At 40.2% G+C, this 14,444-nt stretch overlaps 2 protein-coding genes and 1 pseudogene across 3 annotated transcripts; all 3 read left to right on the top strand.

The window, feature by feature from the left end:
- The first annotated feature begins 424 nt into the window (after positions 1–424).
- On the top strand, positions 425–8,340 carry LOC148292564 (uncharacterized). Its single transcript, XM_088245868.1, has 6 exons — positions 425–1,537; positions 1,625–1,763; positions 1,869–1,942; positions 2,618–3,425; positions 3,714–3,965; positions 7,634–8,340. Exons 1-6 carry the CDS (start codon positions 425–427, stop codon positions 8,338–8,340), a joined length of 3,093 nt encoding a protein of 1,030 aa, XP_088101994.1.
- Positions 8,341–9,281: 941 nt separating this feature from the next.
- On the top strand, positions 9,282–10,966 carry LOC148292563 (non-functional pseudokinase ZED1 pseudogene; annotated as a pseudogene).
- Positions 10,967–11,054: 88 nt separating this feature from the next.
- Positions 11,055–13,548, top strand: LOC110755671 (uncharacterized). Of its 2 annotated transcripts, none has more exons than XM_088246306.1 (8): positions 11,055–11,282; positions 11,384–11,457; positions 11,611–11,753; positions 11,855–11,901; positions 11,992–12,100; positions 12,217–12,278; positions 12,577–12,691; positions 13,284–13,548. In XM_088246306.1, exons 1-8 carry the CDS (start codon positions 11,106–11,108, stop codon positions 13,451–13,453), a joined length of 897 nt encoding a protein of 298 aa, XP_088102432.1. In that variant the 5' UTR covers positions 11,055–11,105; the 3' UTR covers positions 13,454–13,548. The 2 variants fall into 2 exon arrangements, with proteins under 2 accessions (XP_088102432.1, XP_088102433.1); XM_088246307.1 differs by having other exon boundaries at positions 13,218–13,358.
- The last annotated feature ends 896 nt before the right edge of the window (positions 13,549–14,444 follow it).

Below are 14,444 nucleotides of genomic sequence, written 5' to 3'. Positions count from 1 at the left end.
ATTTTCTACTATTCATTATTAGATGACTATTGTCCTTAGGACTCTATCTTGTATTTACGTTTATCCCATGTGGGATTCCTCTTGCTTATCTGACTACATTGTATTCTTATCATACTTGATATAGGACTCTATCTGTAATACTATATAAATCAATACAATCTGCCCTCATGATAATTGAGGCTTTACCCCATACGTTGCAATTGACTTACAGTCTGAATTTTTTTCTTCTCTCTATATCTTTTCCCCATGGCCTCTTCTTCTGATTCCGCTGCTGCTTTTCCCTCTGTCTCTCAAGCTATTCATATCAAGCTTGATCGCAATAACTATCCCCTTTGGTTGGCTCAGATTCTCCCTCTCCTCAAGAGTCGCAATCTAATGTCCTTCGTCAACGGTGCTGCCGTCACTCCTTCTCCTTTTCTTACGGATGACAAGGGCAAGCTTACTGATGCCATTAATCCTTCTTATGATTCTTGGATTCAACAAGACCCAATTGGTTTTATCCTGGATCAATGGTTCTCTTAGTTCTACGGTTCTCGCCACCGTCACTCGTTTTACTACTGCTCGTTCTACTTGGGTGGCTCTTGAAAACAGATTCACCTCTCCAAATCAAAATCGGATTTTGCAGCTTCGTAGTGCACTCTTTCATACTGCTCGTGGTGATTCCTCCATTGCTGATTACTTGGACAAGGTCAATGCTATTGTCGACAACCTCCCTTTATCTGGTTCTCCTCTTCCTGACTCCGATCTTCTTGCTGTCATTATGAATAATGTTGGGCCCTTATATGAGTCTACTGTTGCATCTGCTCAAGCCCGTGAGACCCCTATTACCTATGTTGATCTTGAGGCTCTCTTGCTCTCTGCTGAACAACGCCATCTTGCGCTCCATGCTCCTGCCCGTGATGGTCCTGCCACTGCGATGGTTGCTGCCCATGGTCGTGCTCATTCTCGTGGTCGCGGTTGCGGTAGTGGCCGCTTTTCTTTTTGTGGCGGTCATTCTGGTGGTTCTGCTCCATGGTATGGTTCTTCCTCTGCGACTAGACATCCTGGGTTTCGCAGCTCTTCCTCTTCTCATGGTTCTGGTTGTGCTTCTTATTCTTCTCATGGTGGCTCCACTTCGCAGCCTGGTGTTTTGGGTCCTCCTCCTGCGGCTGCTGCTGGTTTTTCCTCACCTTCTCCTCCCTTTTCTGGTTCACGTATTCAGTGCCAAATTTGTGGACGTTATGGGCATTCTGCTTTGGATTGCTATAATCGTCTCAACTTGTCGTATGAAGGTCGGGTGCCTCCTCCACGCCTTACTGCCATGACTGCTCAACAATCCTCGTCTCCTCGTCCTCCTAATTGGGTTGTGGATACCGGGGCCAACTCTCATATTACCAATGATCTGAGTAACTTGTCTATTTCTCGAGAATATCATGGCCATGATTCTGTTGATGGTGTGCTTGGTGGAACAGGTTTGCCTATCACCCATATTGGCTCCTCTAGTCTTCCTCTTAACAACAATATTTTTTCTCTTACTGATATCCTTCACTGCCCTATTGTTTCTTGTAATTTGTTGTCCGTCAATAAATTTTCACGGGATAATAACTGTTTCTTCACGTTTTATCCCAATCATTTTTTGGTACAGGATTTGCAGACGGGGAAGACTCTTTTCAAGGGCACAAGTAATCTTGGTCTCTACTCTCTCCCATCTAGCATGTCATCTCATGGTCATATTGCATATCTTGGTGTTCGTGTTACTGGTCCTGTTTGGCATTCGCTCCTTGGTCATCCTTCGTCTCCTATTTTAAAATTTTTATTGTCTGCAAATAAGTTGTCTATTGATGGCACTAAGACTTTTAATAATTTTACTTGTCATTCTTGTCCTTTAGGAAAATGTGTTAAGCTACTGTTTCAATCTTCTTTGTCTGTTACGCATGCTCCTCTTGCACTCATTCACTCTGATGTATGGAGTTCGTCTAATAAATCAGTTTCAGGATTTCAATATTATGTTCTTTTCGTTGATAATTTTTCTCACTACTCATGGATATTTCCTATGCGCTTGAAATCTGAGGTTTTCTCTTTGTTTGTTAAATTTAAGACACTTGTTGAGAATTTATTTTCTACAAAAATTAAAGCTCTTCAAACTGATGGGGGTGGTGAATATACTAGTCGTATTTTTCATAATTTTTTGGTTACTCATGGTATTGACCATCGCATTTCTTGTCCCCATCACCCTGAACAAAATGGTTTGGCAGAATGGAAACATCGTCATATTGTTGACACTGGGCTTACCTTGTTGGCCCATGCTTCTATGCCTCTTGCCTATTGGGCTTAGGCCATGCATACTGATGTGTATTTAATTAATCGTCTTCCTTCTAAGGTTTTGGGTCTTCAGTCTCCATATCAAATTCTTTTTCATAAGGAACCTAACTTTGCTTTTCTTAAAATTTTTGGGTGTGCATGTTTTCCATATCTTCGACCTTACAATACTAATAAACTTCACTTTCGATCTGTTAAGTGTGTCTTTTTGGGCTATTCATTAGATCATAAAGGTTATTGTTGTTTAAACTTGACCACTAATAGAGTCTTTTTATCACGCCATGTTATTTTTGATGAACATTGCTTCCCCTTTCAAGAGACCAAGGGCTCTCATGCCTCAATTTCTTCTTCCTCTTTTGTGGATTCTGCACCACTTTTACAAATTTTTGGGTCTCTTCCAAACCAACAAGCTGCCTTGCAGCCCCATGGCCACAAAATTGTCACGCCCCCCTCTCCTAATCCATCCTCTCCCTTGCCAACCCACATATCCTCCAGCCCACACTTATCTTCTCCCTTGCCCAATGCCACCAATAATCCCACAGCCGTTGCCTCCCAAACAACCCAACCCTCTCCACCTAGTTCTCTCCAAGTTTACCGTCGCACCCCACATAGGACTGTCCTCACTTTTCCCTCTCCTGACCCAGAACCTGTTTTACCAAGTTCCTCAAGACACTCATCACCTTCGGCTACTTCTCGGGTAAGACCTTCTACTACTCATTCTATGGTGACTCGTGCTAAAATTAGTGTTCGTAAGCCCAATCCTAAATATGCAAATCATGCTTTCTTTGCCTCTACTAATGATCTTGTTGAGCCCACTTGTTTCAGTCAGGCTAATAAATTTCAGGAATGGCGCACCGCTATGGGAGAAGAATTTAATGCTCTTCAACGAGCCGGTACTTGGGTCCTTGTTCCTCCAAAGCCCACCTTGAATGTTTTGCCAAATAAGTGGGTGTTTCGCATCAAACGAAATTCCGATGGCTCTGTTCAACGTTACAAGGCCCGTTTACTGGCTAATGGTTTTCATCAGCAAGAAGGGTTGGATTATGGCGAGACGTTTAGCCCAGTTGTGAATCATTCCACCATCCATCTTATCTTAGCCTTATCTGTTCAATTTCAGTGGCCCATTCGTTAGTTGGACGTTCAGAATGCTTTCCTCCACGGCTATCTAGATGAGGAGGTTTATATGCGTCAGCCCACTGGGTTCATTGACCCCCAATTTCCTGACCATGTTTGTCATCTTAAGCGTTCTCTCTATGGGCTCAAACAAGCCCCTCGGGCCTGGTTTAAATGTTTCTCCACTCATTTGGAAGATTTGGGCTTCACTGCTTCCACGGCCGACTCTTCGTTATTCATCTATCTTAACGGATCCATTCGCGTTTATTTATTAATTTATGTTGATGACATTTTAATTACAGGCAATGACCCAACCCACATCTCCACACTCATTCAAGACTTGAGCCGTCTCTTCTCTATGAAGGACCTCGGGCATGTTCATTATTTTCTGGGCATGGAAATTCTTCGCACTCCTAATGGGCTTTCTCTCACTCAATCCAAGTATATAAAGGACTTGTTGACGCGCACAAAGATGCAGGACGCCAAGCATATTTCATGTCCTGTTGCTAGTGGATGTCGTCTTAGCCTCCATGATGGTGTTGTTGAAGATAAATGTGAACCTCCCAACACAATTTCACCACCACTATTTAGATAATAGGGTTTTATTATTTTAGGTTCGACCCATTCGAGATGCAAGTCTCTTAATTACAATCCCTCGCTTCAAGGGAAAACCCTTTGATTCCATCATAAAGAAACAGAACGTGTGTGTTTGGTTTTGCGGCTGCTCCCAAGTCCAACCTCAGGGTGCCTACGTATCCCTCGCGGGAATCAAGCCACATGTAGTTCAAAGAATTGCAATGAATGAATGACTCATTGCAAAAGGAAAAATTTGTATGAATTTGATTGAGAAAGTGTTTGAGTGAATTTAGCTGAATAAACCAGGGATTCGATTTTGATGTGTGTTTGGGGTGAATTTGGTTAAGAATAACCAGGGATTCTGTTTGGATTTGAGATTTGGGCGGTTGCATCTAGATTGAATCTCTAGATTGCCTGCGTACCCTTTTGAAGGGATCAAACCAACGTAGTTCGGAAAAGATTGTTTAATTTGCGTGGTTTTGTGCCACTTGGGATTTTGGTGTGGTTTTGTACCACTTGGGATTTTGGTGTGGTTTTGTACCACTTGGGATTTTGGCGTGGTTTTGTACCACATGGGATTTTGGCGTGGTTTTGGTACCACTTGGGATTTTGGCGTGGTTTCGTACCACTTGGGATTTGATGTGGATGCGGTTGCGTCTATTGGGATACTAGACTGCCTACGTACCCTTGATGGGATCAAACCGGCGTAGTTCCAAAATGATTTGTATGGAGATTTGATTGGTGGGAATTTGGTTGCGATTGCGTCTATTGGTATGCTAGACTGCCTACGTACTCTTGATGGGATCAAACCGGCATAGTTCGAAAAATATTGTATGGAAATTTTCATAGGTAGATGACCTATTTGGAAAATTGGAAATTAATGGGTAAGTGTGGCCCACTAATTGAGAATTTGTGTCTTTGAGACAATTTGGAGATTTTCATAAGTATATGACCTATGGGAAAAATTGGAAATTAATGGGTAAGTGTGGCCCACTAATTGAGAATTTGTGTCTTTGAGACAATTTGGAGATCTTCATAGGTATATGACCTATGGGAAAAATTGGAAATTAATGGGTAAGTGTGGCCTACTAATTGAGAATTTGTGTTTGAGAGATTTGAATTTAATCTCGATGGAATTTGCATGGGTTGATGACCCATGAGAAAATTCGGAATGGTTTTGTACCATTTTTCTTTTTGTCAATGTCCAAGAACAATAATGAGCAATTTTGATTAGCCCACTAATTTTCCAAAATTGACATTTGCATTTGGGATTTGGTGTGGTTTTGTACCACTTGGGTCTTCACTTGGCGATTTGGGAATTAATGGGACCCTTTTTATTTTATCCCATTAATCCATAATTTGTGAATTTGAGACTTTGTACCAATTATTCACCAATTGGAATTTTTTAATGACCAAGCCCGTTGTATTTGAGAATTGAGGCAGATAAACCTGAATGCCATAAGCATTTTATCGAGCCTTCGTGCCTTTGCTGCCATTTTGCTTAGCTTGGTGCTGCAAGTAGTGACCTTGCGTCTTCGTCCCTTGGAATACAAAGGAGCACAAGTGCCTGGACACTTTGCTTTCATTTGTTGCAGACACCAAAAGTGACGTGAGGGACTTGAAATAGCCTCGGTTTCAAACCTTCATATTGTCTTCCATCTGTGTGAAGCTCAATGCTTGTTTTATATTGTAAAACATATTCCTTGTGGCTTGATTTTCCCTTCCGCTTGTCCTTGGCATGGGGCCTTTTGCTTCTCCATGAAGCAAAAGAAAAGTATTGTATCTCCTCGATTTATCTTATTTTTCCATAGTTCTGCTCCTTCCTATTTAGAAGCTTGATAGCTTGAACTGTGGAGGATGAACTTAGAGAAATCTGCACTTCCCTTGGATTGGTTAGCTTGAGTTTGCACCCAAACTTTGTGTATTTAGATTGATGCAGCTGGCAGCTTTGGGTTTGTTAGCTTTTGTCAAACTTGCCAATTCCTTCTTGAGATATTTAGTCAAATACCCATTCTTAGCACTAAAACTATAAATAAACCCTACACCATTTAATTTCTATAAACAAACCCAAAAAATGACAATTAGCCTTATTGAATTTAATTTTGATTATTAAATTACTTTGATGCCCTATTGAGTGTTTTGGACTTTTTTATATGTTTTGGGGTTGGGTTTGTTTTAAGAAATCAATGGCAATTTTGCAATTTAAAAGAAGTTAAAAACCGTTTTGTTATTTTGTAAATGGACTTTGGGTGTGTTTCTAAAGTCCATTTCATATAGGGTATTTTTATAATTTGGGCTCCTATATTGGGTATAATAGTGAATCTCCCTTCTTTCTTCTCTGGTCTCTTGCATACGACTTGTTGGAGGGGATAAGAATTTGGCAAAAACACATGTTGCATCGAACCTTTTTTGTTTCTCCTTGTTTGTAACAATCAAAGAGAACCCAATATCAAATTTTCTTTGATAGCCAATCAGCCATATGGCCCGTTTTCTTCCCAGTCAAGAGAGAGGTCATTCGACATGTGGCCTTCCTTTTTAATTCTTTTTAACCTATAGGCTCTTCCCATTATTGTTTGTAACAAATCAATTTTGGGATGCCATATTTGAGAACGTCGCAGAGGCACAACGTCATGGACCACGCAAACCATCTCCCCAGCTGCAGAATTTTTCCTATTTGTATCCAAGATTGTTTTCGGGGTGCAAAACCCGATACTTTGATTTCAAGGTTTAATACCCAACGACGGACTTTGCATCCAAAGAATTTCTGGGTTTCTCACCCATGGATTTGTATTAAAATATTTTCGGGGTTACTCACCCATGGATTTGCATCCAAAATAAATTTCAGGATTTCTCACCTAATAATGGATTTCGTATCCAATGATATTTCGGGGTTTCTCACCCATGGATTTCTCATCCCAAATAAATTTCAGGGTTTCTCACCCAATAATGGATTTCGTATCCAATGATATTTCGGAGTTGCTCACCCATTGAATTTGATTTATGAGTTTGACCCCAAAACGGATTCATCATCCATAGAATTTGGTTAATGGGTTTTATACCCAAGCAAGGAGGACTACAGGAGGGGAGCCTTGATTGCCTCTGTCATGGCTCCATGTTGTGCTACCTTTGATATGGACAGTTGCATATGGAATTGCCTCTGTCATTTTGCTTCAGCACAGATGTGCTCAATTCTTCCCCAAGGCCTTGCGGCTTCCCTTTTTTTTTTTTTTTTGTCTGCCAGCCGTCCTTTTTTGTGGCCTTGTGAACCCCCCTTTTATTTCCATAGCCTTGCCTTTTGTAGGCTAGCCGCAAGCAATCACTTTTGTGATTGTGAAGGACTCTTCATGCAATAATCACTCCACCAAAATAGGAACCACCAAACTCTCTTGAGAGTTTTCATTGGTTGGTCAAACTCCTATTTTTTTTTTAACTCCTTTAGGAGCCTTTAGGAGATTTGCACATGGGATCAACCCACCTTTGAATTGTTTTATCCCTTGGCTTTGAGACTTGGAAAACCTATTGGATAATTGGCTTTACTTTTTTTTTTGGTTTTTTTGAAGCACTTATCAATTAGATAAGCTTGTTGGACGTGGGCTTAGCCAAACACAATCCAATTTTTTTTTTGTGAATTTTTTTGGTTCAACAGGTGTTCCATTAGATGATCCTTTTGAGTACCGAAGTGTCGTTGGTGCCTTGCAATATCTCACGCTCACACGCCCTGATATTGCGTTTGCTGTGAACCACGTCTGCCAATTTATGCACCAACCTACCTCTGCTCATTGGGTTGCTGTCAAAAGTATTCTTCGCTATCTTAATGGTACTTCCACTCATGGCTTGTCCTATAAACCTGGTTCCTTGTCTTTAATGGCTTATTCTGATGCGGACTATGCCGGTGATCCTGATGATCGTCGCTCCACGGGTGGCTACTGTTTGTATCTTGGGTCTAATTTAATTTTATGGAGTTCTAAAAAGCAAGGAGGTGTTTCTCACTCCAGCACCAAAGTCGAGTACCGCCAACTTGCTTATACTGCTGCTGCGATTTCTTGGTTCCGTGCACTATTTCGTGATCTGCAGCTTTCTCTTTCCTGTCCTAAACTTTGGTGTGACAACATTAGCGCCATCTCCTTGGCTTCCAATCCTGTCTTCCATGCGCGTACTCGTCATGTTGAAGTCGATTATCATTATGTTCGTGAAAAAGTTGTGCGGTTGGAGCTTGATGTTCGTTATCTTGCTACTCATGACCAAATTGCCGACATTTTTATGAAGGGGTTGTCTATTCCACGTTTCCAGTTGCTGACCTCCAAGCTTCCAGTGCGTTCCTCCCCTGTCAGCTTGCGGGGGTGTATTAGATGACTATTGTCCTTAGGACTCTATCTTGTATTTACGTTTATTCCATGTGGGATTCCTCTTGCTTATCTGATTACATTGTATTCTTATCATACTTGATATAGGACTTTATCTGTAATACTGTATAAATCAATACAATATGCCCTCATGATAATTGAGGCTTTACCCCATACGTTGCAATTCTTTCATTCATAATCGGGCGTTGTGCTTGCAATTTCTCAGAGAGAATGAGAGTAAAGAGCTAAACTGTTGCTAGAACACCAAATCTACAGCAGAGTGGGAGGAGATATCAACAAATTACTGTTTTCTTGGTGCTAAACAGAGATATTTGAAGTCGAAAAAATGTCATTCATATTCTTGTAAGATTTTAGCTTTTTAGTTTTATTTTTTCAGTTACCTTGAGGTTTTGTTTTGTTTTTTTTTCCTTCTGTTGGCCCAAGTTGCTTGTATTTTTAATAGGGCTTCCTGGAAGTTCATGTGTTTGATCATGAAAGGTAATTGTTTGGGGAAAGAAAGGAACACGAAAAAGACAATGACGAGGCAAAGGGTGATGATATATACTTTTTAAAAGCACTGTAGCACGCTGACGTCATCCAGCTCGCAGGCTGTCGCTTGGGCCCCCTCCCCCTTTGGGCCAGCCCAGGCTCGTGGACCCCACCACTTGCCCGAGCCAGCCTTCCTTGCTGGAACTTCGTTTTGGGCTCTTCCCCCCCCCCCCCCCTCCCCTCCCCCCCTCTCAAGTCAAGTCAACAGGTCTACCCTTCAGTTGGGGAGGGGATCCGTTGTTCCTATTTTTCATGTACCTTCGTGTCGTTTGTATAATTTGTTGACACGTGTCCACCCACTTAACCCCAATAATAACAATGTTAACTTTCAATAAAATAAAAATTAAAAGAAATTAAATCCTGAAAAAAAAAAACAAAACAAAACACGGCAGTCACAAAGTTCCCCACCCAAGTACCCAACCTCAACAGCCCCAAACCACGCTGGTTCCAGTCCCCTCACCTAAGCCACACACAACCTCCACCCTGTTGCCCACTTCTCTTCCACTACCACCTCCTCCTCTTCTTCCCGATCTCCCCTCAAATTTTGGTTTCATAATTGGAAGGGTTTCAATTTTGATGGTCTTAAAACTGAGTATTATTATTGTTTCTCAGTTTGTCAGAAATATATGAAAGCTGAGATTTGATCTCTTTTTTTTTTTTTTTGTTGAACAGATTTGATCTCTTTGGATTTCATGTAAAGTTCTAAAGAACAAAATGAAAGCAAAGTGTGGGTGCTATATGCTATGTCTTTTCTTGAGAATTGGGATAGATTATTTATTTTCATTGCATCAATTTCTTATTCATTCCTTTGTGCGTTGTGTGTGTCTATATATTAGGTTCTCAATCATTCCACGTGTAAAGCGAAAGGGGGAAAAGGGGGAAAAGGAGGAAAATGAGGAAAGAGAGAGATCATTCTTGAAGAATGGAAGCATCTTACTAAAGGATCTAATTGCTTCTTGTGATGGAAAATCTCATCCTATTCGTTCTTACTCTGCTGCTGAGCTCATCAGAGCTACCAACAACTTTGATCCTTCTTGCATTATAGATGAATTAGTATACTTCGACATGTACAGGGGTATTCTAGATGACGTTGGGTATCCTTCTTGCATTATCATTAGGAAGTACGGACGTTGGGTCGAGGTCGATGAGGCTATTCGTGATATTATCATATCAATGCAGATGAGCAGCCATAAGAATTCCTTGAAATTATTAGGCTGCTGCTTAGAGTTCGATGTACCAGCTTTGGTGTTTGAAAATGCAGGAAAAGGAGGTCTCAACGATGATGGGAGTTTAGTAATGGATAATGAATTATTACCATGGAAAACTAGACTGCGTATTGCAAAGCAACTTGCTAGTGCACTTACATACCTCCATATTGCCTTTCCAAGGCCCATCATTCATAGGAATGTAAAATCCACCTGCATTTTATTGGACGATGACTATGTTCCCAAACTCTTCGACTATTCAATCTCCAGAACCATTCCTCCTGACCAATTGTATGTTCAAGAAAATTTCTCATCAGGGACAGTGGGGTACATAGACCCTGCTTCCCGAATACATCATAAAAGTTCAGAAAAAACTGATGTTTATAGCTTTGGTGTGCTTTTACTTGTATTCTTGACAAGAAGAGATGCACATAAACGAGGAGCAGAAATTGAATTCCTTACTGCAGATCCGAAACTTAATGTTTCTAATGGACAGATTCAAATAGCGACAATTGCGGACCCTAAAATCCTTGAGGAAGTTAGGGGAGATGAGCAAGCACAACAGCAACTGCAGGATTTCCTAGCACTGGCATTGTTGTGCATCCAAGAGGAAACTGAAGCAAGGCCAGATATGATTGAGAAGTCTATCTTGCCTTAGTTCAGTCTTTTACCTGTTAAAAGAGTCGATGCTAAGCTCTCTGTATTAGAAGAATATCCATAATTATCCTTATGTAATCAAATTATCTGATTATAAATACTTAATTATGTGGATTTCAACCAGCAAGCAAGGACCACCCTCTTATTAGATCCGTTTGAGTTTCATGTCAAGTTCAAAATCAATTTAATACTACCAGTAAAACGAACTATTCAAATGTTTGTTTTTATGTCGTCCATGTCGTAGATATATGATTGTCGTTTACAAACAACATAGCATGCTTTTCCCAGACAACACCCACCAAAACAGAGCGGAGAACTTTGAAAAAGCACAGCTCAACTCCAAGCACTCTGAAATTGGTGGGAAATGCAAACCCTAACGCCAATACGGCCTCGTTTTGCAAGGCTGTGGAGCTTGAATCCTTCGTCGCTCTCTATCAGAACCTTGAGCCCTCGACCATTCTCTTCTTCTTCTTCAGATTACTCCAACCAGTCCCGCGGTGGCCTCCCTCGCTTCTTCTCCGAGCTTCTCCCTACTTCCAAGGCACTCTCTCTCTCTCTCTCTCTCTCTCTCTCTCTCTCTCTCTCACTTACTCACAGAGTAAATGTAGGCTCTTATTGTTTGTTCTCTTGATGATTATACAGGGAGGCATAGTTCGCGTACAAGGCGATGAGTTCTGGCACATGACCAAAGTTTTAAGATTGCGCACAAACGATAGGTACCTAAATCCTAATCAACTCCATCAATTTGATTTCATGTTAAATGAACAAATTGGAATTTAGAACTATGAAAGGTTCAATTTTGTTTAGGAAATTGGGGTTTGTTGCATTACCCTTGTGTATTTAATGATTGTCCGCATAATGCATGCAAGGGTAGAGCTCTTCAATGGGAAAGGAGGTTTGATACAAGGTTTAATACAGAGCGTCGACCGCTCTGGACTTGATTTTGTGGCATTGGAAGATCCAAAGTCAGTTCTTCCACAGAGCACACAATGGCATGTATTTGCAGCTTTTGGTGAGTTCTTTAGATTTCCAATTCCGGGGGAATGTTTTGTAAGAGTGGTTAAGGTATAGGGGAATATTGTTGTCACATATTAACATGTTGCCTCTGTTTAGGTACTTTAAAGGGTGGTCGAGCTGATTGGCTTGTTGAGAAATGCACGGTATAATTCATGTTTTTGTGATGACTTTATAGGGATAGTGCATAACCGCCATTGCTGCTAATTGTACTGTTTTTGTATTTGTTGTCTTAGGAGCTGGGGGCTAGTAGTTTAACTCCTCTGCTGACAGAACGGTCTCCTACTGTCTCAGAAAATCGTCTGGACAGGTTGCAGCGTGTCAATATGGCAGCAGCTAAACAATGTAAAAGAAGCTTCACCCTTATTCTAATATACATGTGGTGCTGACAGACATGTCCTATAAAACTTTTTATTCGAAATAATAAAATTCAAATTTTTTGCCCATGTCTATTTTCACAGGTCAACGGCTGCATGAAATGATCCTGAATCCTCCAAAGAATATTAATGGTCTTTTACCTCTTGTGAGTGCTTTCTTCCCATTTTGTTTCATTTTAAAGGTTGGTTTATTGATGTGTATTCTGGCCCGTTCTGTAGTATAGGTCAGTGACAAACTGTTCTTATTCTTTTAGTTTACAGATTTAGTATTGTTTGTACTTAAAATGTTACGTGCAATTGTCTTGCGGTAGAGAGTTGTAGTTCCGCATTAATAATATGCTCTTTGTCATCTTTTTCCCATTGATGTTCATGCTGTTCCGGATATCAACTCTTCTTCCTTTGCATTGTTAATTTAAATTACATATATACAATTTTGTTTCATAGGTTGCAGAGTCAAAGCTAGCTTTTTTGGCAGTTGCAGAAGGTACCCCTCTTGTTAGTGCATTAACTTCGTCAGGAACGGAGTCCAGTGGATTTATTGTGGTTGGACCTGAAGGTGGTAAGTATGCATCCTGTAAATGTTTTATTTTTATTACTTTTGCTGCTTACCAATCACCGGGCATATAAATAAAACTTGAAAACCAGAAACTTTTCTCCTTTTGAATTAGTTTACTGGACAGCACCAAAATCCTGCATTTATATCCGCAAATAATGGGATTTAGGGTGACAGATTGATGCAAAATTGATTAGGCCAATTATGACTTTGACTTGATGAAGGGTTTTGGAAACAAATTGGAGGTTTGATTGGCAAACCAAAATTAATAAGAATTTTAATATCAATTGAATATCAGGCAATTAGAAGGTATGCAGCAAATTGTTAACAAAATTGGTAAGAAGAAGAGTCTGGGTCAAACTAGGAGTAAAATTTACCCAAATTTCTATTAAGGTTTATGTTGGAATAAACTACCAACAATTGTTTGTGTGCTCTGATCTTCCAGAATGTTTGGTGCTTAGTATTCAGTCTCTCATTATGTTCATCCTATGCCTCTTGTATACTCATAAAAATATCATATATGCTAATGCAGTTTAGTTTTCAATACTGAGAGTACTACTTAGGATTGTGGATCTATTTTTCCATGTTCTTGCTTCAGACTTCACTGAGAAAGAGGTGAATGAATTGATGCAAGCTGGTGCTATCTCTGTTGGTCTTGGTCCACATCGATTACGGGTTGAAACTGCAACTGTGGCTCTTCTGGCAACTCTGATGTTGTGGTCTGATTCTCAAAAAACATGCGATACTTTATCTCACTCTCAAGGCTAGTGTTCTTTAGTCATCTCTTGGATAAGGTTGAACTACATTACTTTTTGTGTACCGCTTACTTTTGGTCAATTGTAGATGACTGAATGTTTCACCAATGCTGTTGTTGTTGAGCATATGAAGGTTAATTTTAACGAGGGATTTGAGCACTGTAATTTAAGCCAATTTCTAGAGCACAATCCCCATGTTACAGAGTTCTCTCAAATTAAACCTTTTTACAGAGCACCATAATTTTAGCCAATTTTCAGACCGCTTTCTAACCATATTGACATGGCTGTAGTTTTAAGTATTTTGAACTTAAAATTAAACATGTAGTACTTGGAAGCAGGGTAGGTGTTTCAGCCGCTGGTGGAATTCCCGAAAGAGTTAGTTGGTGCCGCCCCGAAAAAATTTGTTGGTTCAGGGCTCGCAGGAAATGTCGAAACTTGAAAGAATGTATGGTGGATTTAGGTTGTGCACGAAAAAGTAAGTAAATAGCTGAAACAAAGATGTATCAAGATTACAGCACTTGTTTGTTTTCCTTTTTCCTCAGCTGGCTTACAACGTGCGTCCTCTTATTTTCTCATCAACTTTCCTACAATGTCATTTCACGCCATTTTTGTCCAATTATTTTGGATTAATGATTAGAACTTTTCCAAAAAACAACTGATTCTCAACTCTCATGAAGTATGGTCTGGTTCTCAAAAAACAATTGATCCTTAATCTCAAAAAACACACGTGCTATAATACGAGTAGAATACGTGTAACATGTACATCACGTGATGGTGTTACTATTTGATAAAAGTTAATCGTATGCAATACAAGTTAACCCATGATTTCAACACGCGTGCAATTCTAGATTGGGTAGTCAAACTCCGACTCAAACTATTTGATTGACTTGTAAATTGTGTCGACTAGAAAATCTGTGTGATTCATGTAAGCAAATGAAGTCTCGTAGCATTTTTTCTCTCTCTCTCTCTCTTCCTTTTGTCATAATTTCTAATCAAAAGCTCCA

Source organism: Prunus avium, chromosome 8 (assembly GCF_965620075.1).
Source record: "Prunus avium chromosome 8, drPruAviu1.hap1.1, whole genome shotgun sequence".
Lineage (NCBI taxonomy): Eukaryota > Viridiplantae > Streptophyta > Magnoliopsida > Rosales > Rosaceae > Prunus > Prunus avium.
Note: the sequence above shows the minus strand (reverse complement) of the source record. Positions and strands in the feature narration are given on the sequence as shown.

Bases quoted from the DNA above. Each gene is read 5' to 3' on its own strand.
- LOC148292564 (XM_088245868.1), top strand. From the start codon at position 425: ATGACAAGGGCAAGCTTACTGATGCCATTAATCCTTCTTATGATTCTT. The intron at 3,426-3,713 runs GTTAGTTGGACG...TTTTAATTACAG, and splicing joins TCAATTTCAGTGGCCCATTC to GCAATGACCCAACCCACATC. The intron at 3,966-7,633 runs GTGAACCTCCCA...TTGGTTCAACAG, and splicing joins TGGTGTTGTTGAAGATAAAT to GTGTTCCATTAGATGATCCT.
- LOC110755671 (XM_088246306.1), top strand. From the start codon at position 11,106: ATGCAAACCCTAACGCCAATACGGCCTCGTTTTGCAAGGCTGTGGAGC. The intron at 11,283-11,383 runs GCACTCTCTCTC...ATGATTATACAG, and splicing joins AGCTTCTCCCTACTTCCAAG to GGAGGCATAGTTCGCGTACA. The intron at 12,279-12,576 runs GTGAGTGCTTTC...TTTGTTTCATAG, and splicing joins TTAATGGTCTTTTACCTCTT to GTTGCAGAGTCAAAGCTAGC.